The sequence below is a fragment of the Photinus pyralis genome, unplaced genomic scaffold (genome assembly GCF_008802855.1).
Source record: "Photinus pyralis isolate 1611_PpyrPB1 unplaced genomic scaffold, Ppyr1.3 Ppyr1.4_LG2, whole genome shotgun sequence".
Classification (NCBI taxonomy): Eukaryota; Metazoa; Arthropoda; class Insecta; order Coleoptera; family Lampyridae; genus Photinus; species Photinus pyralis.
In genome coordinates, this window is record NW_022170403.1 from 12,865,918 (window position 1) to 12,893,495 (window position 27,578).

Here is a 27,578-nt window from a genome sequence, read left to right on the forward strand (position 1 = left end):
ATGCTTTCCAACCATACCAAATAGCATTACATTTAGGTTGGTAATTATCGTGCAAATCAAAAAATAAACATGGAAAATCGTAGCTAACTTGAACTTCCAAAGCCGACTCGACAGCAACTCATTTTTGATCGCCAGTTATAATCTATTCTCAAACTCTTGTCGAACCTTTTCAAATGTTTGTTTTGCAATATTTCGACATTCTTGAATTATTCTGTCTTAGTTCGTCTATGTTCGCCGGTTGCGTTTTAAATACGACAGATTTCAAATGTATCATATTAGTTTATTTTTTGATTTGCACGATAAATACTAACCTAAATGTAATGCTATTTGGTATGGTTGGAAAACATTTTTTCAGAGCTTTCCAACGACGTATCACACATGGGGGGTCACTATTTAAGATTTAAAAGTTGGGGTGGCTGGGGCGCAGGGGGTGTGAGGGGGTGCGTCGCCAACTATGTCATTGTGATTCCCCCTCCGAATTACCAAAACGGATTTTGATTTTTTTAAATATTTCGTTTATTTACTAAGATATGGGGGGTGGTAAGTTTTCAAATTGTCACCCTGTATGTACACTACCCTAATAAGCAACGCGTCTGTTTGGAAACAATTCCAATTATTTTGCGACGAAATGAGGGGCTATAAATTGGAAGAAAAAACAAAACTAGTCATTATTTTGAAGGACTAATGGGTTTAATATGCGAAGAAACAGAATGGAGAAGACTATAAAGAAAATCTTAAAAGTGATTTTGATTGTAACGTCAAAAAATAATCTATCGAATACCACACGAGAGTTCCATAAATTAGATAATAATTCTCCAGGTCTTTTCTCAAACTTGTTGCCATTTGGCAATGCCGGTGCTGGGTTTAGGACACTTCGCCGAATGCCCACAACGCCGACACGATTTTTTGAAGGTCCATATCGCCGACTAGGGACACTACGCCGACGGACACTACGCCGACCGTGCCCACATCGTCGACAAGTATGCAAGGGACACAACGCCGACCATGCCCACTTCGCCGACGGACACTACGCCGATCGTGCCCACATTGCCGAAACGTGTGCAAGGGACACTAAGCCGAACGTGACCACAAGGCCGACTGTTCGAAAATCCAGGCCCCTCATACTCTGTCCAGTGTATGAATTTTAAAAAGTTTAAAAAACATGTCCTAAACCTACAATCCAAAGCTGCTTTGCTTCACACTCCGTCCAGTTTGATTAAGAATTTTCGTATGAGTCTGTAGTTCGAAAAAAGTTTAAAAAAATATTCTGAACCTACAATAACCTAACGTCAAAAGCTACTTGGTGTTGCACACCGTCCAGCTTGATTAAGAAGTGTTGTATGAGTCGACGTTATTATGGTCACGTTCGGCTTAGTGTCCCTTGTTCACTTGTCGGCGATGTGGGCACGGTCGGCGTAGTGTCCGTCGGCGAAGTGGGCATGGTCGGCGTTGTGTCCCTTGCACACTTGTCGACGATGTGGGCACGGTCGGCGTAGTGTCCCTAGTCGGCGATATGGACCTTCAAAAAATCGTGTTGGCGTTGTGGGCATTCGGCGAAATGTCCCGGTCTCTAAATCCCAAGAGCCTAATGCCTACTAACAATTTATTTACCTTGCTAGATAGATAAAATATTTCTAATGTAATATCTGACATTAAGCAAGGTTTCATGTCTCTATAATCCGAGGTATTTGGGGCTGTTGGTACGTACCTTGGATTACGAACAACGTAGGTTATAGACCAAGAGCTCACGTATAAAAAACCGCATGATAATTTATTTACTTATTTTTTTATTTATTTATTATCCATCTCTTGTTCCGGGCCCTCAACAGGCCAATTACAGAGTGACCCGCATAATGCTTTTTAGAGGTGCCTCTGCAGAAGGTCTTAAGTTGTCCTTACTACTCCGGTATTTACCTTACAAATTAGGAAAACCTAATTCGGAGTAGCCGGCAGAATGCTCGAAACTGGTCTAAGGTAATTCACATCTCTGAACAGATGAAAAATTCACCTCAACCATAGAGTAAATTTTACTCTATGATACAGTATAGGTAGAGAAAAATAAAATCTAGCATCGAATACTAGCCTACTAATTATACATTGGAATGCTAGTAGTGAATAAAATATAATATAATAGTTATTTGTGTACCAAGGCCGTAAAAGTGATCTTTTTTGGCCGAAGCTGCTGTTTGTGGCCGAGGCGGTAGCCGAGGCCGCAATTCAGATGAGGCCTAACAAATCACTTTTGGCCAAGGCGCACACAACATTTTTTAGGCAATCATCAAAAAAGAATTCAAAAATTTGCTCATAATAGTTATTTGTTTCATTAGTACAAAAAATGTCAGTTTTCGGGACGAGGAAGATAGTTGCTGGACGACGCGTTAGCGGAGTCCAGCACCCTTCCGAGTCCCGAAAACGCATTTTTTGTACGAATAAAACATAAAATTTTTTCTCCAACCCCCTTTACTTCAAATTATATTCGAATTTAGATTCAGTTACCGTTTCACTACTATAGTATAAGAACTTCTGCTTTCTTGTCCTCACGTGTCATGCCACTCTAGTTTTTAGGTTAACTTATAACCTATTCGTTTTTACCTCTTACTTCTCACCTCTCGCGACTTTGTAGGGAGCAAATCTTGAGGTAGCATGTTCTGCCGTTTCTATAATCTCTGGCGGAGTGCAATCCATGTCGCTATCAGTTTCAGTAATTTTATTGTATAAACAATTAATATTGTTATATTTTGTATTGAAATAAAAAACTTACCATACAGTTTTTTAATTAAAATTAATTGCAATTAACTTTTTCAAATTTTGAATTCAAAATGACAGTTAATAGTGCAATTGGTCTGAAGTAGATGGCGTTACGCGCGACGGCGGGTTGTCTACGTATTAAAATTACGTTCACGGAATAATTTTCAATACATGTACATTCGTATAGGTAACATCATTATTTGCATTGAATCTGCAAAAATATTTGATTTGTATGTATAGAAATATCTTACAACCTGCAATGTAAAACGATGTCAATGTGACATATCTCCGTGATTGTAATTTTTTAATTGGCCAACTTTCAAGGTCAATTTCTTTTTGGTACTAGGACCAAAAGTATCCACTTTTTGTACAGTTGCCATGGTGAAAGCGATTAATCCGCAAAACGTCAATTTTAGGTACCGAACACTGTCACAAAATAGCGTCTTATTCAGGTGGTTGGAGAAAAACATATTTTTTCTGAAAATCATAGCTATCTTAGACAATTAAAACCAAGCATTTCCTGTCATATGTAATAAATTATAATTAGCATCTTTGCGTGTGTTGTGCGTATCAAAATGGGTGATAGCGACAGTTCAGATACCCAAAATGAAATTTTGGAAGCTGCAAGCGTTGCGACCCTAAGTAATAGGTATGATATAAGAGCAGGCGTTTGAGAGTAAAAGTACAATCGCTAACTTCCTCCGCTGCACAAGATTTTAATAATGTCAAATGCAATAGGTCCTTCGTAACTGTGGCTTCCAAGACCTTATAGTTAACATGCTGTACAATTATTAGAAACCTGATTATTGCTGGTGATTCTTCGTATAATAATGTAAGCAATAACATCTTCCTCATGTTTTGGTTCTACACTTCAAAAAGGTCTGCAAGCAGCAAAACGTCAAACTATAATTTTAAATGTGAACATTGTGATTATGCAAAATGGTGTGAAACATTCCTACAAGTCCGAAAATGAAAAAAACGCACGTGGATGGCTCAATCCTTGATGGGGCGAGACCAGATAGACGCTTTGTATCAAACAGATTACTGTTTCTCCCACATCAGTTTCAAATAAGTAAAGTTTGACAGAAGCGTACAATAAAGTGAAACTTTATGGCCGCAAAAGCGACCATAAAATCAACGCTTTTGTGATGATAGCCTAAAAATATATTTTTCATATAAACAGGGAAAATTGGAAAAATAAAACCCGCATCTTTTTCAATAATCTGTGATGCCATGGAATTTTATAATACAAAAACTACGCCAATATCCGTCATGCCATATGGAATGTCTGCTATAAAACAAATCAAATTCTATGCCATGGAATTTTCTAAAACAAAAAGATATATCAATTATAGCAGCAGTTCGAAATTGATTTTATGATCGACTTGGTTACTGTATTAGAGTTAATGGTGACTTATTCGAACATATATTGTAAATTGTTATATTAGGAAACCGTTTTTAGTAATTTCTTTATGTTTAATGCGCTGTTTTAACAATAATACTTTTTGATAGAAATTGATTTGTTTTGTAGCAGACATTCCATGGTATGACGGATATTGGCGTAGTTTTTGTATTATAAAATTCCATGGCATCACAGATTATTGAAAAAGATGCGGGTTTTATTTTTCCAATTTTCCGTCTTTATTATGCAACAAATTGAAAACTAATACGGTTGATTGACGTAAAAAATTTTTTTCTACAAAAAAACCTTTTTACATTTTTGCTCTAAAATAATTTGGGGAGCCAATAACGGCATGTTATTAATTTTACATTGAAATCCCTATGATGCGTGACGCAAGTCACCACCCTGTATACTCTTCGTAAGGTAGATATACCCTTTTATCATATAACATGTATGATCTAAGGCCTACAACAACGCCACATCACAAGATTGTTAATTGTAATTCATTCCTCAAACGAGTACGCAATCCATCATTCCATTTAAATTTAAAATTTTTCAAGTACCTATATAGGTATACCAGTACCAGTAGCACCCTGCCGAAGAGAATTGATGAAAGTGAGATAAAACTTAGCTAATAGATTTCACATATGGTTTATACTCATTAAAGATGATCCCAGCCTACTTAACTACTACGACCTTCGTTACTATGTATTTGCCTCTGTCTCATTTCTTTTTGTCGAATTTTTATGCCATATGCAAAATGTTGACTGAAATACAAAATTATTTTAAAAGAAGGGAAGGCAATAGAAGATTCTTTTTTAATGGGTAGGTATAACAAAAATCTTAATCCTGGTCACGCGTAATAAGTGATGTACACAAAGCAATATAAATAATGTCTTTATTAAACAAAATACGATACCTTTTACAACCATGTGTATGATTTAATTTCTGGATTATACTTGAGACTGTCTACATTTTGTATCAACCCCTTTTCTGATGAACAAAAGTGTTTTAGAATGGTAGATGTGAGACCACAATCAGATAGGTTCTCTTTGCTGAAAACTGAAAATCCAGAAGTATTGCTATCAGTTTCTATTTTTTCAGTTTCCCCTAATTTACTAAACGCCATTGAAGAGGTAATATGTCCGAAAGTAGCAGTAAAGCTTTGGTCTTGTGGGTTTAATTCAGACAAATTATGTATAATATGTGGTAGAATAGGTCCATTTAACTCTAAAGAAAAATAAGACACATTATCGATTAATATTTTGGTTTCTTTTACTTTCAAAGTTGATAAGGTTGCACCTTGAAAGGCAATTGGTGACAGAAGAGTCGGAGGGATACCTGCTAAAGAACCGGTGATACTTGTAGCACTTTTGCAATTAATAAGAAAATTATATAGACCATGAACTTCCATCCCTTGTATTAGAACTAAACTTCCTTCACTATTATCTACCTCACATTCTGTTTTACGATGACGTTGTTTTTCAGTATAACTTATTTGTTTTCTATCCTCTGCATTTATGCCCATACTTGCAAGCCACTTCTCTTCAGATCCTTCATCATCAGAACCGTCACCTTTATCTTTCGTGCCAGACTTTACTTTTAAAGGCATTGAAAATTCAATTTCCTCTTGCCTTAGCAACTGTCTAAATCCATACGTTGTAGGAGTTATTAACGCAACCATTTCTGCATGGCCACATATTCCAGCAGCCCTAAATAATACTGTAAAAGTATTGGTACAAACATAGAAAAATGGACATTGTCGGGTTCGTAACAATTGAAATAATGAACGCAAACCATCAGACCATGCCATATGTAAATTGTCACGCATTGCAGCCGTTGTAACAAAACTTGGGCCTGAAGAAGATTGTGCTTGCGTGCGAGGAAATACACTAAGCCAAGGAAAATGTGGTTGTTGCCAGTAAAGACAGCATTGGTGAAATTTGGCATTTGGAGATGTATCAAGTGTGGTTTCAGAGTTATAATTTAGACATCTGACAAATGCAGTAATACCAGATGCTTCCTCACTTATTTTCAGTTTATGACTCCAACTAAAGGGTTTAGATGATAATAACCGCAGCTTACAATTTAGTGTCCAATCGATAGGTACCCACGAATGTTGGGCTTTTATAGGCGGCACAATGTCAGCTTTATTCAAACACAAATCATTAGGGACCGATATAGTTTTATTAAAAGAGATTAAAGCATGTGGTCTCTCTATAGCATCATTGGAATGCAAGAGGCCAAACAAGGTTCCATCACTCGATTCATTTACATTAAGTTTAGTGCGTTTACAGTCTCCTAAAGGTTTTACGAATGGATTTGGTCGTTTTCCACATACTGATATATTATTAAGATTAGCATTAAAACCGTCATTAGGTACATTTACTTCACTGTTATTGATCCGAGCCTGCAATTGTCTTCTTTTCACTTTTAATCGTTGTAACTTTAATAATTGGTTGGGATGTAACCACTTTGATGACTCTTCAATGGATTCATTCGATGTGGACATTCTGTTAATCTAATAGAGATTTCACTTTACAGTTTTCATTATTTTAAAAATACAAATGATAAACCGATATTATAAACACTTACATAACCTTTAAAATTATGAACTTCTGTGTCTACGTGCGCTTCCGTGGCAAAATAAACGCTTCTCAGTGTTACAAGTAGGCATTGAAGTAGGACAACGGTCATTTAATTTTGGACATCACGTATAGATGGCGAGGACACGACTCACAATAAAGTCACTATACTTCATTCATTATAAGAAGCTTAGACCATATAGTACATGGACTGCTAATAGGGTACATGACCGTGGAAAAAGAATAAATAAATTTTTGTTTCATAAGATAGTGTAAGGTGTCAGGGTATCGCAAAATAACTTTCTTTGGTCATGTACACGAGAAACTATTATATTATATTTTAGTAAAACTAAAATTAAAAAATAACGACATTTGTCACGTGATATCAAACGCCAATCAGAGCGCGTGACGTCATTATCCTAATCCTCTGTGCGTTTGTAGAGTTTGTCGACATTTTTAAATTTATGCTTGTTCCATTTTATAGTGATTATATGATCCTAAAGTTTAGTTTTTAAAACCAGATAAGAATTGAAAGTGAGTATACGAAAGCTGATAGCAGCAAATCTGCCAAACATTGATGAAATGATGTTAGGAATATTTCTTATGCATCAAACACAGATTTTTGTTCATCAGAAAACTGCCATAAGTCTTGTAGGTTTTTAAGTCAAACTTAGATTTTTTACAAGAAATGTAGTTATTTAAGAGGAATGTGTACTTAAGATGCTTTGTTTTTAGGTCATCGAAGCTATCAAATGGAGATGATTCAGTAAGCTATGTCCACTTTAAGAGTTTTCTGTTACGAACATTTTGTAGATAAAGGTCTAAATTTATAAAGTAATTCTTAAAACAAATTTTTTTGGGAAAAACAGTTTTTATGGCGCGCACTCTTACAGAACCTTAGGTAGTATCACACTTGTACACTATTGTGGCGCAACTTTTCAATATTGCGCAACTAAATGGCGCATGGTGTTCACATTGAACGCAAAAATTGCAAATAACTTGCAACATTTAGTGTGGCGCAATATCAAAATGTGGATGCAATTTTTTTAAGTTGCGAAGATGTTCACATTTCTTCTCCACGTCTTCAATTTTATTGCACGATTAACCGGGCGCGGTAGAATTGGTATAGTGGGAGTAGTGCGAGTGGCTGCTGTTTATAGTTTATCTTGGCAAACAAATTTGTGAATACTAATATGTATTCTGAAGACGAAGCGATGTGCGAGACGGCCATCAACTTTCGCGAAAAAGCCCCCCCCCTTCCCCCACGAATTACACGTGCGATCCTTTCGAGATCATTGAGCGACGGGGTCTGGGGGAGGGGGGGGGGAAATTAATCTTATCTCTCATTGTATTCTAATTAAAGGTCTCAACGAAAGGAAACGTTTTCTACCAACTACTGCCCTTCTTTCTGTCCTCTTATCAAAGTACGAGGTGGTGAGGGGGAGGGGGGGTGGAACTTCATGGTACTCTAATGAAAGGTCTCAACGAAACGAATTAATTTCTACGAACCATATCCCTCCTCCTCGACCTCTTATAATGACCGGGTATATTCCCTTATACCTCAAGAACGGATTGTCGTAAGAGGGTACTCACAAATAGTGATTGAGACGTCTGCAAAAAATATATCCATTGGTGTTGTCAAAACAAAAGCTATTTCGTTTTTACAAAAGGTGCTTTATCTGCACAAGAGCTGTGCACAATGTATACTTGTTTACAGATGTCGGTATCGGATTTTGACTACTTATTAGAAAAAAGTAACAGAAACGTATTTTCCGAAGTCCATTTTACTTGATTTTAGTACGCGAGAAGCCCATCATCATCTACTAAGCAGTAGTACTCGTGCCAGACTAAACGTAAATTGCGCCACTTTATATAACCGACAAAACGGTCCACTTTGTTGTAACGACATTTTATTGCATTTGGGTAGTCACACGTATCAATTTCTGAAATATATGCAAGTTAGAAAATTGCACGCAGCTTAAAAGATGGCACAAGTTTTCGACGTTGCAGCGCAGTTCACACGCTGAAATAACGAAGTTGCGCAAGTTTAAATATTGCGCAATACAAAAGTGTACAAATGTGAAACTACCTTATTGGGTGCAGTCGAACAGAAGACTTTGGCAACTTATTCACAGTAAAGTCAAAATTTGCCCGCAACATACGGTTCACGCAAAGCTATATGCAGTTTCCTTAGTTGTCGACGAAGAAAACAATTATTTTCTTTTCGCTACCATCAAGTTACTTTTACAACCCCTCAGAGTCCAAAGGAGTACTAGTGTCGATCCTTTATCACGTTTAACAAGTCATGATCTAGTCCGATTATTCGAAACTCTATCGGCAAATGCCTCAATCGGGTTCGGAATTTGTCCAAATTGTCGTCTACCGCACGCCTCAGGAGTTAACGTACGTGAAAAATGTGCTACTCATGTCAATATAGTTTTCTATATTACGTTTAATGAGCAATCGTCGAAAACCCTTTTGGATTTCTCTACACCATGAAGCATTTGAATGATACAGCATCCTTGGAAGCAGATTTACCCGCCTGGGATACTTAGCTGTGCCACAGAAAAATGTGACTACTGAGCCCTACACCACGACAAAGTGTACTCCATGGTAGGGCACCACTTACGGTAGTTATAATTCATTACGAAATCTTTTAAACTATTTACGTTGGGATTATGTGTTTATAATTGTCAGCACTGTGACCGCGATTTATTTGTTAGAGGATCGGATCAAGTCATTAAGATAACGAGCCACGGGTAATAGCCAGGTTGCGGACAGCATTTTCCGTTATGTTAGACGGCCATTTTTCCTTATAATATAAGTTTATAAGTATAACACATTTTTATAGCAAAGTTAAGTTGCGGTGTGTGCTGGGCGTGTTCAATTTTGCTTATAAGTTTGAAGGAGTCTTAACCTCACTTTTATTTTACATTGTGTTAAAATGTCCAAAGTTCACTACTATGCTCTTAGACAAAAAGAAAAGAACTACCGCCAACATAAACACTGCACAATTGTAGGTTAGCAGGAAAATGTTATTTATGAGTGATTACGTACTGCGCAGTGACACATTATAAGAACTTCATTTTCATTGGTTCCGCTATTTATAAATATATCGTACAAAAAGCCCTCATACCGTAAATTATTTCTACAAAAATTTATATTTCTTATGTTATAAGAATAAATGGCCGTCTAACATAACGGAAAATGCTGTCCGCAACCTGGCTATTGACTATTTAAACGCACTGTAATGCAGTCAGTATTTATTTACTAATTTGCACATTTTGTTCCAGATGCACAAGGTTTTTACAATACACCTAACATACTAGGCCTTATCTAAAATGTCCGTCACATCAACAGAATTGGAGAGTTGGTTGATTTATCAGTACATCGTTTCAGAATGTAATCATTGTCTTTGTAAGTATTGGCTTATACTTAGTATATATTAGTATGTTACTAATAATAATATATTATTAATAAGAATAATTAAATAAATGCGCAATGCTTTATTCACATCACCACCCAATTTCACAAAGGGTGCACATACGAAGATGGCGAAGATGTATGAGTTAGCATATGTTTGAATACGCCACTGATATGAGGGCCTGAACTTTAAAAAAAAAATGGACTGCCAAGCACCCTATGATGTATGTATTATAAAATTGTCTTACACGTGTAGTTTACCGTCATGGCGGACTTTTTTAAGTTGGCAGTGACAAATTCTAGATGTGATATTTATGCAATATTTATTTTTCTTAGTTACAATAAATACAGTGGAGATACGCCACTGGTCACGCACGGCTAAGAAATGAAAACAACCATAACCATAAATGAAAATTTGAATACGAGCTGAATATGGGGATTTACTATCCAGATCTGGTAAATTTTGTATGCAAAATCGTGTCAATTTTCAGGAGTACTTGTTTTTTTTTTAAATTATTTTTACGAAAGCAAAAATTATCAAGACCAAAAAGAAATGGATATAATTATTGATTACTTTAAACATACTTTTTATTTGGATTTTCAACTGTGGCCCGTGGCGCATATGTGCTATGTGCCCCACGTTGGGCGCCAAATAATAATGCTGTGTGCACTGGTCCGTAGGTCAGAAAGACCGTACACAAAACACCTAAACAAGACCCTAGCTAGCTCTTTACTTTTGTTATTTAACACGGAACTAGACACTAAAATCTAAAATTAAAACTTAATTAACTTACATTACAGATCCGAGAAATGTGCTCCAAATAAATGGTATCCTTACATAAAACACAAAAACAATTTTGAATCAAACACTCGATTAAACAATTGCACTATAACGACCGGGTAATCGCAGCGTCTTCTTTCGGGTAGACGAAGACTCAACTTCCAACTGAGTCACGTTGACAACTTAAGGGGGCGCCGAACAAACACCTCTCCTTAAAAACCTTTGATGGCCAAAACTTTAAACACGTAGAACAAATAATTAGCCACGATTTCGGCTTCCAGCTACGCAAACGGAACTTCTTCTATCTTCACACTTCCACTAGGCGAAACTTTCAATATTGGCTGTGACTCGTGGCAAAAAACTGATTCTTCAACGAGACGTAATTCTACGTACACTGTCGCTAAACACGATTTAAAACTACAACGGTGAACGGAACGTATAGTTCCGCTCTGAACGTGGCAAACGCTGATTTCAATCTTCAACAAGACGTAACTTCGTACAGCGAATTTTCATTTGACCGCACTTGAGCCATGAACTTGGCTTAAAGCTGATTTAACTTGTCAAACAAACGTATTTCTTCGTTGACTGGCTAAAAGCCGATTTAAAAACTTCTATCAAACGTAGTTCCGCGCTGAACTTGGCAAAAAGCGACGCTCTCCCTCTTCCGCATCTTATTTAAAGCGAAACAGAAAATATCCCCTCAACTTACGTTAAAAGACCAAAATAATAGAGGTCGAATAATTTTACTAAACAAATTCTTATCAGACATAATAAATTAACTAAAATACCTACTAGTAGACCGGGAGGCAGCGTACATAGTAACTAAACCATAAGCGACAAAATATTCGACAATACAGGCTGAAAGTACGTTGAAAACTAATAATAAAATCACTCGTCTGCCAGTCGTAAGTGGCAGCATTAACTTGGGGCGGCGCTAAATAGGTGACTTCTTTAGGTGATCAACTAAATTACCAAACTATGGGTCACGGAAAAGATTTGTATCAAGAAATCCAATTTTTTCGATAGTTTTCAAATATGCTATGCCAGATGATTTCAAGTGTGGCGTTGGTAGCGAAAGACGCCCTTCAATGTAGGGAAAAACACCCCTGAACTAAACCATGAGGACCGTATAAAAATTATACATAAAAAATTCCTTTTTTTGTCACTACTTTGAAATATATCCTGGCAGACGATATAAAGCGTAGCTTTAGGGGTCGCCACACTGAACGCGGTCTGCCCGCCGCGGGCAATCGCTTGCGATCAGCCGCGCGGTCTGGTATGTCACACAGGATGCGGTCCATGCCGCGGTTCGCAACAAAATTTGATTAGTATAGTCGTTGTTCCCTCAAGAATATTAAAGCCCTCGGCAAGCCTCGGGCTTTAAACCATTCTTTCAGGAACAAAAACTCTTTTTAATCCCTTGTTTACTTAATATACTATTTTCACTCGGCGGATCTTCCTTCTCGTGAAAAAAAGATATAGGTACTTTACTCACTTGTTGCATAAGTAACTAATTTTCCGTCAATCGTTTGTTTATAGATGCATAATTTGTCCTGAAAATCATCGTACAAAATATGTCGTTATCTGTTCTCTTGGTCTATAGGTATATAAATAATCAGATATTTCAGTTTTAACTTTTAAATAACAAACCTCATATAGCTATTAGAGAGGAAATGTCCAGTGCATACCTACCAATTAAATTAATTGAAAAATTAAATGTTACTAAAATAATTACTAAATTGCAAGAAAAATAGCACAAGTTCTAAACAAGAAAATTGCAGAATGTCTTGCAGCAAGAACTTGTACGTGCAATTTTAACAAGAGATACATGCAGTGGCGTATTAAGATTCAACAACGCCCTAAGCCCTAACGGATTTTGCGCCCCATATCACGCACAAGATTTTTTTAGTAATCAATAATAAACCAACTTTTACAAAATTATCAAGACAAAATAAAATAAATACATTGACATAGAAAACAAAGCGTACGGTAACGTAAATTTAATTACGTGATTTATTTATTTACTATTAATTAACAATAAATTTGTGACAGTCCTGAAATGAATTGTTATGACAGTTAAAATATTATTTATCACTTAAACATACGCAATTTATAACAGTGCGAACTATTTACTACTTTTGCGTTGAAATTGGAACTGACTGAAACACAATTCGATTTGTTTATACAGGGTGTTTACGGTCTTCTCTATATCCTTTTAAGGGGGACAGTGCAGCTCAAAAGGAGTCGACAAACCCCAAAACACCTTCGTAAAAGTTATTTAATAAGCGAGATAATATTTGTTTTATTTTTTACATTAAACGATTAATCTGTGTACAAATCTAGCAATCTACTACTTAATCAGCATTGTCCACTTAAATTATTTTTGACTAAGGTGTTTTGGGGTTTGTCGACTCCTTTTGAGCTGTACTGCCGCCCCTTAAAAGGATACAGAGAAGACCTTAAACACCCTGTATAACATACGCCCCTGTTTCTCAAACGTTTTTGAACGCTTCCAAACGAGTATTCTGGAATGTTCTCGAACAAAACACGTCATATTTCCCGGAGAGAATGCGTCACATTGTTACCACCGTAAATACAAACGGTCACATCCGCTTTCGCAATAAACATTGCAATTCTTACATTGCATTGTCTACTACCGCCTTTAAATGTTTTCATTTACTCGGTAATAGTCGGTTTTCCATTAGAAACTGACTTAATTCATAATTGCTTGAATTTTAGAAGGCGTTGAGTGACGTTATCAATTTATCATTGAATTTATTCAATCAATATGTAAGGTAAAATGTAACGTAGGCAATCCAAAATACATGTAGGAAACGAATTAGCCTGGATCAATTCACGTGTTATTGAAGAAGGGGAAGTGAGTCATTTGAATTTCTTTACTTGACGTGACAGCTGAACTAAAGTTGACACAAACAAGAACATAACCTCGTAGTTGTCACTCGTAATGATAGTCTGTGACTCGTAGTTCGTAATCGGAGAGAACATTTTTGTTATTCATTTAGTTTTTCGTCTTAGTACTGATTTAACAACGGAATAGGTAAGAAATCTAGTTATTGTAACAAATAATAGTACTGATTACTTAATTACTAAGTTACTCCGTTATTTGAAAATAATGTTACCCTTAAGACTTAAGGGAAGACAGGTGTAGGTAAAACAGCAGATGTCGTCAAGGGACCGTTGTTGGAAGTGAAGCATGTACCTATTGATTTGTGTTTATGGGAATCAATTATTTATCATTATATCTTATATCTAATGTATGATGATTGTTTAAAAATTTGTTTTAATTCTAGTTATGAGTGACACTGGATTTCGTGCACGAGATATTGGACTGCGAGCACAAAAAAAAATCTTGTCTCGTATGGCAGGCAAACATGTGGCTAGAGCTCTCATTGATGATGTTACTGCGTCCCTTCTGGACAATCTATACTGCCTTGCTAAGCAATACGTAAGTATGAAATTGTCTCATGTTCATGAGTGTAGCTACATTATTTTTTAGTCACACAACAAAAAAGAAGCAGAGAAGCTAATAAAAAATATTATAAAAATCGTCATAAAACTTGGAGTGCTTCACCGTAATGGAGTATTTTCACAAGAAGAGTTAAATTATTCGGAGCATGTTAAAAACAAACTACACATGGCTGTGATGGCCGTTATATCATTTCACGAAGTAGATTTCAGTTACGACCGTAATTATCTCATATCAGCCCTAAATGAATCTCATAAGTGCCTTCAATTTATCGTTTCTAAACATTTGACAGAGAAATCACTAGCAAGAATTGATAGCGTATTTCACTTCTTCACAAATGATCATTTTTTGGATGCAATTTTTAAAACAAATTCGGAGTATAAAGACGTTGTCAGTAGGATTGTGTCCGATTTGAATAAAGCAATCGATAATGGAGATCTTTAAAGAGGTAAGTTGAAATTAAATTTAAATTATTGGGCTATTACTTTTAATAGTAATATCTTATTAATGACTAGTACAGTGACTAGTTTACTGTTTGAATATTGATAACAGCTGATAAAATGTTCCTTGTTTATTTATAAACTTGAAATTGATGTTATGGCTATGTAATGTTTTAATCAAAATTTGAGGCATTTTTCCCAAGAACGATTCTAATCGGCCTAATGTAATGTAATTAAAATTTAATTACCTTGGTTGTTTATTCAAAATCACAAATTACCTATATCCAAGGGATTATGCCAATTTGTGTTTAAAGAATAGAATGAAACTAAAGTGATATGAAAAACCGGATAAACAAATACAAAATGTAGGAAGAAATCACAATTTTGTGAACAAAATGTTTAACTATGTACGTACCTAATTAGAAAAACATACTTAAATTTGCTATCATGTATAAGTACAACATATTTGACCCTGTCACCACTCACCAGGTATGCAATTAGTGTTCTAATAACAAATTTATGAGTTTATTAGAACAATATTGGTCATAGTCTAAACAAATAAAAATGAAGTAATTAGAAAGTATGATTTTGAGGACTTGAGGTAACCACAGCTAGATGCGAGGCTAGATGTTTGAAATTCGCTTCAATGTCCATATCTTATTCTTTTAATAAAAGAAGTAATAACGCCATTCGCTCAGCGTTTTTAAAAGTGTGCTCCGCGGAAATACTTAGGCACATCAGAGGCCCATTGTGCCTACCCCCTTTCTTCGCAACTGAGTTCAGAGCCCGTTCCTCTCAATGAAGGATAGGACCCTGTTTAGCCTAAGTTGCTTCACCCTCCTCGGTTCCAGGTATCTGTCTCCAAGGAGTTGATATCTGTCCCTGATCAAAGCGTCACAGTGACAGACCACATGCTCGGTAGTTTCATCTGCCTCGCCACAGAACCTGCACGTGGACTCCTCCGCGAGCCCAATGTTATGCAGGTGATAGTTGACCATCCAGTGTCCCGTAAGGACACCGGTGATCTTCCTAATCTGGCTTCTATTCAGTTTTAGAAGCTTAGAAGACCCCGATTTGCCAAGGGGCCCTGTTAGAAAGGCCTTGGACTGCCGGAGTCCGGTTACTTGTTGCCACTGAGCCTGGAATTGACTGGTCAACCAATCTTTAATCCTGGCCCTAACAACGGAGGGAGCAATCCCTAGGGTAGGCTCGGGCCCGACGAAGACTCCACCACTGCCTTCGCGAGCCAACTCGTCCGCCCTTTCGTTGCCCCCTATTCCGCAGTGCGCTGGCACCCAAATCAAGCTTACCCTATTAGACTCACCTAATCTATCTAGGGTTCGCCTGCAATCAAGCGCCGTAGCTGATCGGAACCTGTCTACCGACAGGGCCCTCAACGCCGCCTGACTATCGCTGCATATGTATATATGCTTATTACGGTAACCTCTACGGAGGTTTTCCTGTGCACAGGTCATGATGGCTAACATCTCTGCCTGAAACACGGTGCTATGCTGACCAAGGGAGACGCTGACGCTGGCTCTCGGTCGATCACCATATATACCCATGCCCGTTCCCCTTTCTGTTTGGGACCCGTCTGTAAACCACACGAGCCCCTCAGGTTTGAGGAACGGGCAATCCGAGTTCAGCCACTGCTCCCTATCCGGGAGAATGACTTTATAACGCTTTGGTCTTAGCAAGATAGCCCGGATCACGTCCCTCCTTGCGAGGAGGGGATCGGTCCTGAGGGTTTCCTCCCAGATCCGCCCGTGCCCAAGGCTGCCTCGATCCTTCCATTCATCCCAATCGTTTAGCCGTATGGAAGCCTTCCGAGCCTCTGCCTCCACAGCTAAGTGTAAAGGCTCTAGGCCCAGAAGTGCCTCCATGGCCAAGGTTGGCGTGGTTTTTAGGGCTCCAGTGACTCCCAGACAGGCGAGTCTGTATGTGTACAGAGTGTTCCAATTTCGATACTTTTATACCTGTAATTTTTATGGCTGTTTGCAACGACAACTTTAAGCGCAGCTTAGGTTAAGCGTAACTTAAAATCTGAGTTAAAATCCATGGCAACGATTATTGCGACATGGATTTAAAGCTTCTCTTAAGCCAAAGGCTAGCCTCCTCAATAGACAGCTCAACAATGTACACAAATAATATGAAGCTTTTTGATACGGACACTAGTGTGCGCCAGTAGCAATTAAAATGTTCAATACTACGACAAACGTTACAAATGAATCTCTTTGTTTAGACCGATGAAACAGTACGTCTCAGATTGATGACATTTGAAACAAAACCAATGAAGCTTTTATTTTTCATTGAAAATATTATTCAAATGGGTGTATTATTCGCTAGATAAAATAATATTTCAGGCATTAATTTTATCTCCGCAGTACTTCAGCGATTCTTTTGGTGTTGCTGTGTTTTGTTGTGTACCGATTTAATAGTTTTTAAGATGTCCAGAAAAGACTTTTCGTTCAACACTGGCACGATCCTATCCCGGAGGTCGCTCACATTTTTAGAAAAACACAGATTGTAGACCGGGATCAGGTATTCTGTGACCGGCAATTTTTCCTGGCGAGAGGTTTATATGTCTCTGCGTATGTCAGTTCTGAACTTTAGCCAGCCTCTGCTACGTCAAATCCAGATATTAAATATGGGTATCAAATATCAATATTTTAGTCCGGTCTAGTTTCTTAAATTTTTTTAATCCGATTTCAGTCAACACATAATACAACATAATCACTATCCTTAATAATAACAAAGTCACTTGATCTGGGACACCCTGTATAGTTTTTGCGAATTTCTTTATGTATGATTCTACAACCATAGCTTGTTTCAAATGGCATGCGTTCGATGATGAATCGATGAAGCCGTTGAATGGTTTTCAGTTTTCAATTTTAGGAATTGAAACAATGTAAAAACGCGAAATTAGTTATCAAGTGCCTAATAAAATAGCCATCGATAATAATGTTGGCCTTTTGAATTATTGCCCAGATTTTCACCAGCGCTAAAGATTTTATTCGGAGTGCGAATTGTCAACTAGATGCAATCAGTAGTCACGCCATGCCTACTGTGCAATTCTTTTATAATATATTTTTAGTTTTTTTTTTCGAGACCTGTTTTACAAGTGCTATATCTACTCAAATTTGTTTGTATAATTTAAAAATAATTTATGTTTAATCTTAACTGAATTTATAATAATTGTTTATCTTGGCACATTAATGTAAACTTCTAAAACCTAACTTGTTATAACTTTCTGTCCAGTAACTATAGGAGAGTAACTATAGGGGTTAAGGAAAAAATGTATTGAATTTGAGAAGGGGATATATGTATATCTTTTTAGCGCATTTCCACAAAAATAAAAAAAAAATGCGCTATTGTGGCCACTTTGTCCGTCCGTCCGCTCGTTTTGAGACGCTACTAGTTTTTTATCTTAAGAGCTATTGTTCTACTTTTTTCGCTATTTGGTTCGTTATGGTGTCGAGTCTTGCACCAAGGAAGGAATTTTTTCTGTACCACTTACAAAAAAAGTTATTGTAAAAAAAACAAAAAACCGTTTTTTACATGTTCCATAATTTTACACTTTTGCAGTTTATTAACGATCCTAGAGATCGTTTATAATGCATTGCTGTCTGTCGTCTGCCTGTTGGTCTGTTCGTTTGTCTGTCTGTCCCTCTATCTGTCCGTGTGGACGATAACTTTGTTTAGAAATGTCTGATCGCTTTTACATCTCCGTTAGTTATTAACTGAATTGCATGAAATTCAATATGAGCATAGCTTTAGCCATATAATACGCAATGCCAAAAGTTGAGTCGAATCGATTCAAAATTCACAGTGCCCTTTTAGCATCTCGACAATTTATAAACCGAATTGCAAACTTTTTTGATTATAAAAGTATTTAAATGGAATTTGATACATAGCCACTTGGAATAAAAGCAAATTTAACGCCAATTTCAAAATTTGGTTTTGCCCATGCGCAGTGCCAACTTTCTTATTTATGGAGGGATTTAAATGAAATTTGATACATAGGCACTTGGAATAAAAGCAAATTTAACGCCAATTTCAAAATTTGGTTTTGCGCATGCGCAGTGCCAACTTTCTTATTTATGGAGGGATTTAAATGAAATTTGATACATAGCCACTTGGAATAAAAGCAAATTTAAGCCCAATTTGAAAAATTGGTTTTGCGCATGCGCAGTGCCACTTTCTTATTTATGGAGGGATTTAAATGAAATTTGATACATAGCCACTTGGAATAAAAGCAAATAACGCCAATTTCAAAATTTGGTTTTGCGCATGCGCAGTGCCAACTTTCTTATTTATGGAGGGATTTAAATGAAATTTGATACATAGCCACTTGGAATAAAAGCAAATTTAACGCCAATTTCAAAATTTGGTTTTGCGCATGCGCAGTGCCAACTTTCTTATTTATGGAGGGATTTAAATGAAATTTGATACATAGCCACTTGGAATAAAAGCAAATTAACGCCAATTTCAAAATTTAGTTTTGCGCATGCGCAGTGCCAACTTTCTTATTTATGGAGGGATTTAAATGAAATTTGATACATAGCCACTTGGAATAAAAGCAAATTTAACGCCAATTTCAAAATTTGGTGTTGCGCATGCGCAGTGCCAACTTTCTTATTTATGGAGGGATTTAAATGAAATTCGTTACATAGCCACTTGGAACAAAGGAAAATCTAACGGTAGCTTCAAAATTTAGGTTTACGCATGCGCAGTTCCAACTTTCTTATTTAGAAAAGCATTGAAATGAAACTTCTTATAAACTGAAATTGAAGTAGCACGTCAAAAATGGATTGCACATGTGCAACGCTATCTTTCATATTTGTGGCCGGATTTTTACAATTTTAACAAAAGTTGCATCTTACAAATAGGAAATGAATGCAAGTGGAAATGCGCTTTATGTAAATCGTTTACGATTACTTTTTAACTTGTTGTAGGGTGTCTCTCTTTTTTACCACTTTTGCAGCCACTATTTCAGGTAATGTTATTCACAGAAGCAGTCTTGGTGTATATACAGCAATCCTTTGTTAAGTTTTGATCTCGGTTCTGCATAAACGTTAAAATTTAAACAATTTATTACTAACAAATTATAAACTTAACAAAAGCAATTAATAATAGTCTGGTACTTAACGCCTTAAGTATGCGATTTCTAAAATATTGATATTGATGAAAAATTTCACACCCAAAGTGTGATTGGTTTATATCACTGTGAGATTACACAGAGCCTAATTCCCTCAGGCTCAGGGAATGCAACACCACTCCAGGATTATGCTTTTTTTAATCCCTTAATGCATTAGATCAGGGGTCAGCAACCTTTTGTTGTAGAAGGGGCAAATCTTTTACACGGAGATTAGAGCGGGCAGCACTTACTTGGGTGACATGTAGTTACAGTATACCTACAATATTTGTGTACAAATATTTTAATTTAAAATTTAAAAAAATTATGAAAGTCTTCAGCGTATTTTGGTGTGGCAGATCAGAATTCTATTATCCAGTTTTTACTCCACCATGAATAAGATCTTGTCGAAGTCCCGTTGTCGATACCCACTTCTGACATCGTTCACCCGCAATTCGCGTTGGAAGTTTTGACTCCATCATCAGTAAGATCTTGTTGGAGGCTACCACATTTCCTTTGTCGGTGCTCACTTCCGACGTCCTACTCACCCACAATTCGCATTTTTGTTAATTTCGCAAAAAACCCTCCACAAATAGGACTCCATTTTTTGGGGCACTTCTTATAAGTTCTTGTTTCTATTGGCGACACGAGAAAGATAGATCGTGATAAAAAAACTTTTGGGCGCTAAAATTTGACGACTATCCCTCGAGACGCACGCCTTAGAGAAGGTGGTTAATTTCATCCCTCACCCACGAAAAAACAAAATTCCGACGCACACGACTTATGCCCGTTTACAAGATCTTTCTGACCACACCAATTTAAAAACAATCCGACCTAAACTGGAGAAGAGGATAGGAAATCACTGAAAAATCAACCATTAATATAACGCGCTCGGCGATGGCGCCCAGATGTCGCCGACCCCGTCCCTAAAGTTGTAAATTACACGGCCCGTCTAGGCACATTTACAGTCCTGCTCTTTCTACAAGCGTTCTTCTACGAACCCGCGTTTGTTGGCAGCCAGCTAGCCGGTCAAAATGAGATTAAAAGCTACCTTTTTCATAAATAATAATTTAATAAATTTGCAAAAATGCATTAAAAAGACAATTCCTAACTTACCGTATATAATTTAATGTAAATGAAATAAAACAAAATGTTAACTTGCCGGCCGCGACATTAGATGCTATTGTAGGTAGGTACTTAAGTTGGCAGGGTTTCAGTTAAATCTCTCTTTCAAATTCTACAACTACATGTTTAAAATGTTTGCTTTTATTTTGCAGCTTGGTAGACCCATACCGTTGGACAACTAACTGGACCAGTAGCTGTATGGTCGAGAATGCTCACAATAATTTTTTGTAAATGAATTACACAATGCGTGGCACATTTAAAACACCTATACCTTACACAATCTGTATATATTAATTTTAAAATATTTTATGACTCACTGCTTTTATAGTCCAATATTGTGTCTCATTATTTTTTGTACTTATAATAATAATTAGTGTGCGACTTTGAAAAATACCTAAATGTAATGTAGTAAGGAAACGTGCGTTGAAAGTATTACAGTAGTCAAATGGATATTAATAGTCGGTTTAATACGAGCACTACATTAATTTAAAGGGTATTTGCCATGGTTATTTATTGTTGATTAACACCTTGTGACTTCAGCGCACTTTAAAAGAGAATATATTAAAATTACTGCAGGAGTGTCGATGTTATATTAAATATTAACGCCTATTTGTTTAAGATGGTAGTCATTATATGAAACTGTATTGTTACATGAGGGATGTTAATGTATGTTACTATGTTTTAACTCTTTCGTCATATCCAGATGCTGTAAACATATCCCCTTATTGTTAAATGATATTTTTATATCTTGCCATTCGTCAAACAGGCAATAGTGTACGACAATAAAATTTTAGTACATTATTTTCTGGTTCCATTTCCTAGTCATTGGCAAGAAATGATTTAGTGATATTTATGTTTGATAGCAATACGAATTTTGAAGATTTATCAAAATGGGATCAACTAACCAAATAATTTAAGGTCTATCTGTAACCATACTCATAATTTGATACCAAATATTTTTTTGTACATTATTTAAATTTACAAATATTTATTTTAATTTTTACTGCTATTATTATTACATTATTTTTTAGAGTACCTATAATAATTTATTTTAATCCTTTAGTGACATATAGAAACACTGGTCAAATTTACTAATCATTGTCTTGTTATAATTTATCTATCTTTGTAGTGTGGAGTAGCATTATTACATGTATTTGTTACAACATTTGTTATATCCAATTTTATGTTTTATTTATTAAATAATGTCCATTTTATTAATTTTATTTCGCTCTATATTTTAGTGAACACTGCCTGATCAAATGAACAGATGGAACATTAAATATTTATTGTACTGGATCTTCTTTTTTTTAATAAGTTAATTTGTGCACTAATGCTTTGTGACAAAATTTTATTTTGTTTAAAATCGATTAACCTGATTAGGATATACCATTTGATTGCTTGGTTAATCAATTATACTATGCTTGTTTAATCGAAGTAAAGTAAATGGATAGTACTTATACCTGCCTACATAGATACATTGTATAAACGTCACAAAGTATATGCAGTGCCCATTTAAAACTAAATTAAATTGCAACAGATCCAACACAGGTTTAACGATATCAAGCAAATGAGATATTTATTAAAAAAGTACTAGCACTATGATAGTAAAACATAATATGTACTTTGAAATATTAAACTTATAGTAGTTTCCTATAAGACGAAGTGAAACATTGGTAGAGTGAGCTTGTGAAGCAATTTAAGCAAACCACATTGAGAAATGTGGATCTTTTTCTTTTATCATGTTCTGACTTCACCTAAATTCCTTACGTAAGTGTAATATAAGTTTAATACATTACAGAAATTATACTTCATTGCATTTTCTAATTCTTTTTGGAGCCTAGATCAAAATACTTTGACAACAAATCTTTCAAACTGTGACTTGAAACTTCATTTGAAATCAAGAATAGGGTGCGTATACTCCTGGATATTTATTAGCGCACCTTGTTTTTTAAACAATAAATACTTTTGTTTCTTGAAATTACAGGGTGACCACGAGAAGTATTTAAGTGTTGTAATGGGGGCAGTACAGTAGTAATTCACCTCCTAAGGAGTGACCATTTAGGTCTCTTAGGAGCCGTGCGGACTGTTGAATAACGCGTGTTTACCTACAATTCTTTAGGCGCCTACACCTACAGACACACAAACATTGCTTGAGATATATGTAGAGATCGTTCCACGACTAAACGATGGTGATGCGCTGCTTAATCTGAAATTTCGCGAAATGAATTATTAATGAAAACGTCCGCCCTAAATATGGTGGGGAAACGTTATGAACACTTCAAACACAAATAACATACCTATATCTCAACATTTTAAAATTAGATAGTTTCAAAACGTGTATCGGTTGGAGAAGTGACAAAATTATTAAAGGAGAGAATCAACCCTTCCGTACACAAAGTCATACTTAAGAATATAAGACTGACAAAATTGACTGCAATACCTAAAAAGGAAAAATAAATAAATAAAATAAAAAGCTGTCATAAATCATTGGCGAAAGCGCGGGAGACGTACTGCATGGAAAAGAAATAAAAAAAGACTTTCGAAGAATTATTATATTAGAAGAGTTGATAAAAATTTTGAAAAGGAAGCAGCAATACAGCGACGCCGGAAGTATGGGTCAGAGTTTTTACACAAGGGGGGCCGCGCCCCCTCTAAGAATGAGTAGATAAATCATTCAAAAGCGACTAACACATCTTCTATTGCATGTGAATCATGGTAGAATAAAAACGGTATCGTAACGCGCATCGTGTCCCCTTTCCCCACGCCGTATGACGTCAATCACGTTACAAACTCCGGCGCGCGTATACAAATGCATAGGGAAACGCACTATTATTTGTGTATCTGTCGGCGAATTTTAGGTTTATTTGAGTATATAATAATTACATACACAAATGCAAGCTCGCACAAAAACATTACAATGAAATGCAAAGCAGATAAAATGTAAGTAGAGGTATTGTTCAAATGACTCCGTTAACTTAGCACCACCATTTCAAATTTCTGACTAAAGATAGATTGCGCTAGAATCTCTATAGCTAGCGCCATTATAGATTTTGCAGAAAAGCCCTTGACTTTCGGGGGGTGCTATGTTAACGCTAGCACCACCATTGCGTCCGATCACTTCCAAAAGCAAGCGCTGTGTTCGTCAGACCTAGCGCCAGCTAGGGCCACAAATTTTAGAGCTAGCGCCACCCCCCAATAGGGTGGGGGGCAATTTTTCCTAGCACCACCATTTTGTCTTTTCGGGTAAAATTTTTACGTTTGGTGCTCTGCTGACCTAGCGCCACTAATTTTAGAGCTAATTTTATAATTTTGCGGTGTCTGTCCGTCTGTCCGTGAGCACGATATCTCGATAACGAATTGACCGATTACGGTGAAATTTTGTAGATGGATTCTTTATCAAATTTGTAGATCGGAGTTCGTGAATTGGCAATATAGCCCAAAAAATAAGGAAGGCCCCTTTGACATCTCTGTGAGTTATGAACCGAATTGTATGAAATTAAATATGCGTATAGCTTTAGCCATATAAAACGCAATTCCAAAAGTTGAGCCTAATCGATCAACATTCACAGTGCCCTTTTCGCATCTCGGCCATTTACAAACCGGATTGAAAACTTTCTTATTTATGGAAGCATTTAAAAGAAATTTGATACATAGCCACTTGGAATAAAAGCAAATTTAACGCCAGTTTCAAAATTTGGTTTTGTGCATGATGTGCGGTGCCAATTTTCTTATTTATGGAAGCAATTGTAGTGTTTAAGATTTTGTAAAACCGGCAACACTGTGTTGTGGTTCAAGTGTCGGCTAGTTTTGAAACTGTAATGTACAATGTCATGTCACGTCCACGTTCTTAAATAAATGGTCTTTAAAATACACAGCAGCAATTAAATGAAATTTCATACATATACACTTTAAATAAAAGCAAACTAACACCAAGTTCAAAATTTAGTTTTGCACATGCTGTAGCCATACCCAGGAGCTCGTTTTCTATATTTATTTACACGTCGATGCGAAAAGGGCACTGTCAATGTTGTTGATCGATTAGGCTCAACTTTTGGAACTGCGTATTATACAGGGATGGTGACTTGCGTAACGCATCATAGGGATTTCAATGTAAAATTCATAACATGCGATTATTGGCGATTATTTTAGAGCAAAAATGTATAAAGCTTTTTTGCAGAAAACAATTTTTTTACGTCAATCAACCGTATTAGTTTTCAATTTTTTGCATAATAAAGACGGAAAATTGGAAAAATAAAACCCGCATCTTTTTCAATAATCTGCGATGCCATGGAATTTTCTAAAACAAAAAGATATCCAGTTATCAATTAGCAGCAGTTCGAAATTGATTTTATGATCGACTTGATTACTGTCTTGCAGTTAATGGTGACTTATTCGAACATTTATTGTAAATTGTTATATTAGGAAACCGTTTTTAGTAATTTGGTCTTTCTTTATGTTGAATTCGCTGTTCTAAATATAATACTTTTTGATAGAATTTGATTTGTTTTATAGTAGACATTCCATGGCATGACGGATACTGGCGTAGTTTTTGTATTATAAAATTCCATGGCATCACAGATTATTGAAAAAGATGGGGTTTTTATTTTTCCAATTTTCCGTCTTTATTATGCAAAAATTGAAAACTAATACGGTTGATTGATGTAAAAATTTTTTTTCTACAAAAAACCTTAATACATGTTTGCTCTAAAATAATTTGGGGAGCCAATAATCGCATGTTATGAATTTTACATTGAAATCCCTATGATGCGTTACGCAAGTCACCACCCTGTATAGCTAAAGCTATACGAATATTGAATTTCATGCAATTCGGTTCAAAACTCACGCAGATGTCAAAAGGGCCTTCCTTATTTTTTGCGCTATATTACCAATTCACGAACTTCGATCTACAAATTTGATAAGGAATCCAACTACAACATTTCATCGTAATCGGTCGATTCGTTATCGAGATATTGTGGTAACGGACAGACGAACAGACACCGCATCTGGGATGGTCAAACTCTTTACCATTTTTAAACCCGAATGTGCAAATCTGTCCCTCTTAGGGTCGGAAATAACAAACAAATTATTTTAATTTGAAATCCTTTACTTTTTTGGATTGATCGTTCTGTTTAAAGTAAAAAAGTTCCAATAAAAATACTAAAATTTGTATGTAAAGTAGCAAGATTGTAAATATGAACATCCTTTCATTTCAAAGTAAACAGACGGTGAGGTGTGCAGGTACAAACTTACTTAAATCCTTTATGAATGCGCAAAAGTTGTAAATTATTTGTCACATCAAGGGTTTACAGGCGCGTCAATTGTGTAAAGTTTGGTATATCTGTATTGTTAAAAACAACACCTTTAGATAGTAGTCGACGCGACGTACATATTAGGTATATAATTTATCGAGACCAAATACACAAGAGCTTGATTTTTAATCGGATAATTTTATTTTTACACGAAAGTTTTGTTGCAACGGAAAAAACTCGAGACCAAAAGTGTGATAAAATCGCGACAGTTTTAGCTGGAGCGATTTTATTCATATTATCCTTTTGATCGAGAGTTTTTTCCAGGAGGCAACAAAATTTGAGTGAATTAAAGATAAAATTATCCTGATTTAAAACCAAGGTCGAGTGTATTTTAGGGAGATTAATAAAAGACAGTAAATTTTAAACCACTACATATTTTACGCATTCCTACACGCATTTTTATCGCTGTTAAAAAGCTACGTGGCGTTTAATCAGATAAAAAATCATCTGATTGGTTAGAATTTGAAACAATCACCAAGCTGATTGGTCGTATATTAATGGAGTGTATTAATCATATAAAATACATATGCCTTATGGTTATTATTTGCACATTACACATAAGTATATATATGAATCTGCGTCTTTGTTTATTAGCAGAATTAACAAATAAATATGCTGATTGATGCGAATACTTTCAAAAATATTCTAATACTACCAAAGATATTCGAATACTATAAAAAGTATTCGAATACTTGTCACTCAAATACATTAAAAATTTAAAATAGTACTAGATAAAAGTCTTAATAATACTTAAAAAATGTCAAGTTATACTTTGTATAGAGGCAACATGGAAGAACAGCGTTTTATGCACTGAATGTAGTCCCTTTCCCTGAGCTTAGGTTAGCTTTTTTATATTTCTATTGTTATATACAAATTTAAGGGGAGTAAAAGCGTATTATTGTTATTATATTATGATATAGGAGGTACCTACCAGGACCTTTCTTATACCAGTTATATCCTTAAGAATACGTGTACCAGTTTTCAAAGCGATCGTACGTCGTGCACATGACACGTACACCTTTCTGAAATTAATTCTAGCGATTTTGAAACAGATCCTTTTTTGTCCGTCCGTCTGTCCGTGTGTACCTATCGGGTCAAAAAGTTTCACTCCAGGCTCGTTCGGTATTCATGCTGTATCGGATTT

General features: G+C 36.0%; 2 protein-coding genes across 3 annotated transcripts; one reads left to right on the top strand and one right to left on the bottom strand.

Moving 5' to 3' along the window:
• Nucleotides 1–5,252: 5,252 nt before the first annotated feature.
• LOC116165077 (protein downstream neighbor of son homolog) lies at nt 5,253–6,765 on the bottom strand. The gene is made up of 2 exons (XM_031479357.1): nt 5,430–6,765; nt 5,253–5,380 (listed from the first exon to the last, which is right to left on the bottom strand). The coding sequence occupies exons 1-2, from the start codon at nt 6,660–6,662 to the stop codon at nt 5,375–5,377; spliced, it is 1,239 nt and encodes a 412-aa protein (XP_031335217.1). The 5' UTR covers nt 6,663–6,765; the 3' UTR covers nt 5,253–5,374.
• Nucleotides 6,766–10,011: 3,246 nt separating this feature from the next.
• LOC116164226 (tumor necrosis factor alpha-induced protein 8-like protein) lies at nt 10,012–22,339 on the top strand. 2 transcript variants are annotated; one of them, XM_031478369.1, is made up of 4 exons: nt 10,012–10,152; nt 14,251–14,405; nt 14,457–14,874; nt 21,278–22,339. In XM_031478369.1, exons 1-3 carry the CDS (start codon nt 10,077–10,079, stop codon nt 14,868–14,870), a joined length of 645 nt encoding a protein of 214 aa, XP_031334229.1. In that variant the 5' UTR covers nt 10,012–10,076; the 3' UTR covers nt 14,871–14,874; nt 21,278–22,339. The 2 variants fall into 2 exon arrangements, with proteins under 2 accessions (XP_031334229.1, XP_031334230.1); XM_031478370.1 differs by lacking the exon at nt 10,012–10,152 and adding an exon at nt 13,831–13,997 and having other exon boundaries at nt 21,278–21,987.
• The last annotated feature ends 5,239 nt before the right edge of the window (nt 22,340–27,578 follow it).

Coding starts and splice junctions, on each gene's coding strand:
- LOC116165077 (XM_031479357.1), bottom strand. CDS start 6,662: ATGTCCACATCGAATGAATCCATTGAAGAGTCATCAAAGTGGTTACAT.
- LOC116164226 (XM_031478369.1), top strand. CDS start 10,077: ATGTCCGTCACATCAACAGAATTGGAGAGTTGGTTGATTTATCAGTAC. Junction 10,153..14,250: donor AGAATGTAATCATTGTCTTT/GTAAGTATTGGC, acceptor TTTTAATTCTAG/TTATGAGTGACACTGGATTT. Junction 14,406..14,456: donor ACTGCCTTGCTAAGCAATAC/GTAAGTATGAAA, acceptor ATTATTTTTTAG/TCACACAACAAAAAAGAAGC.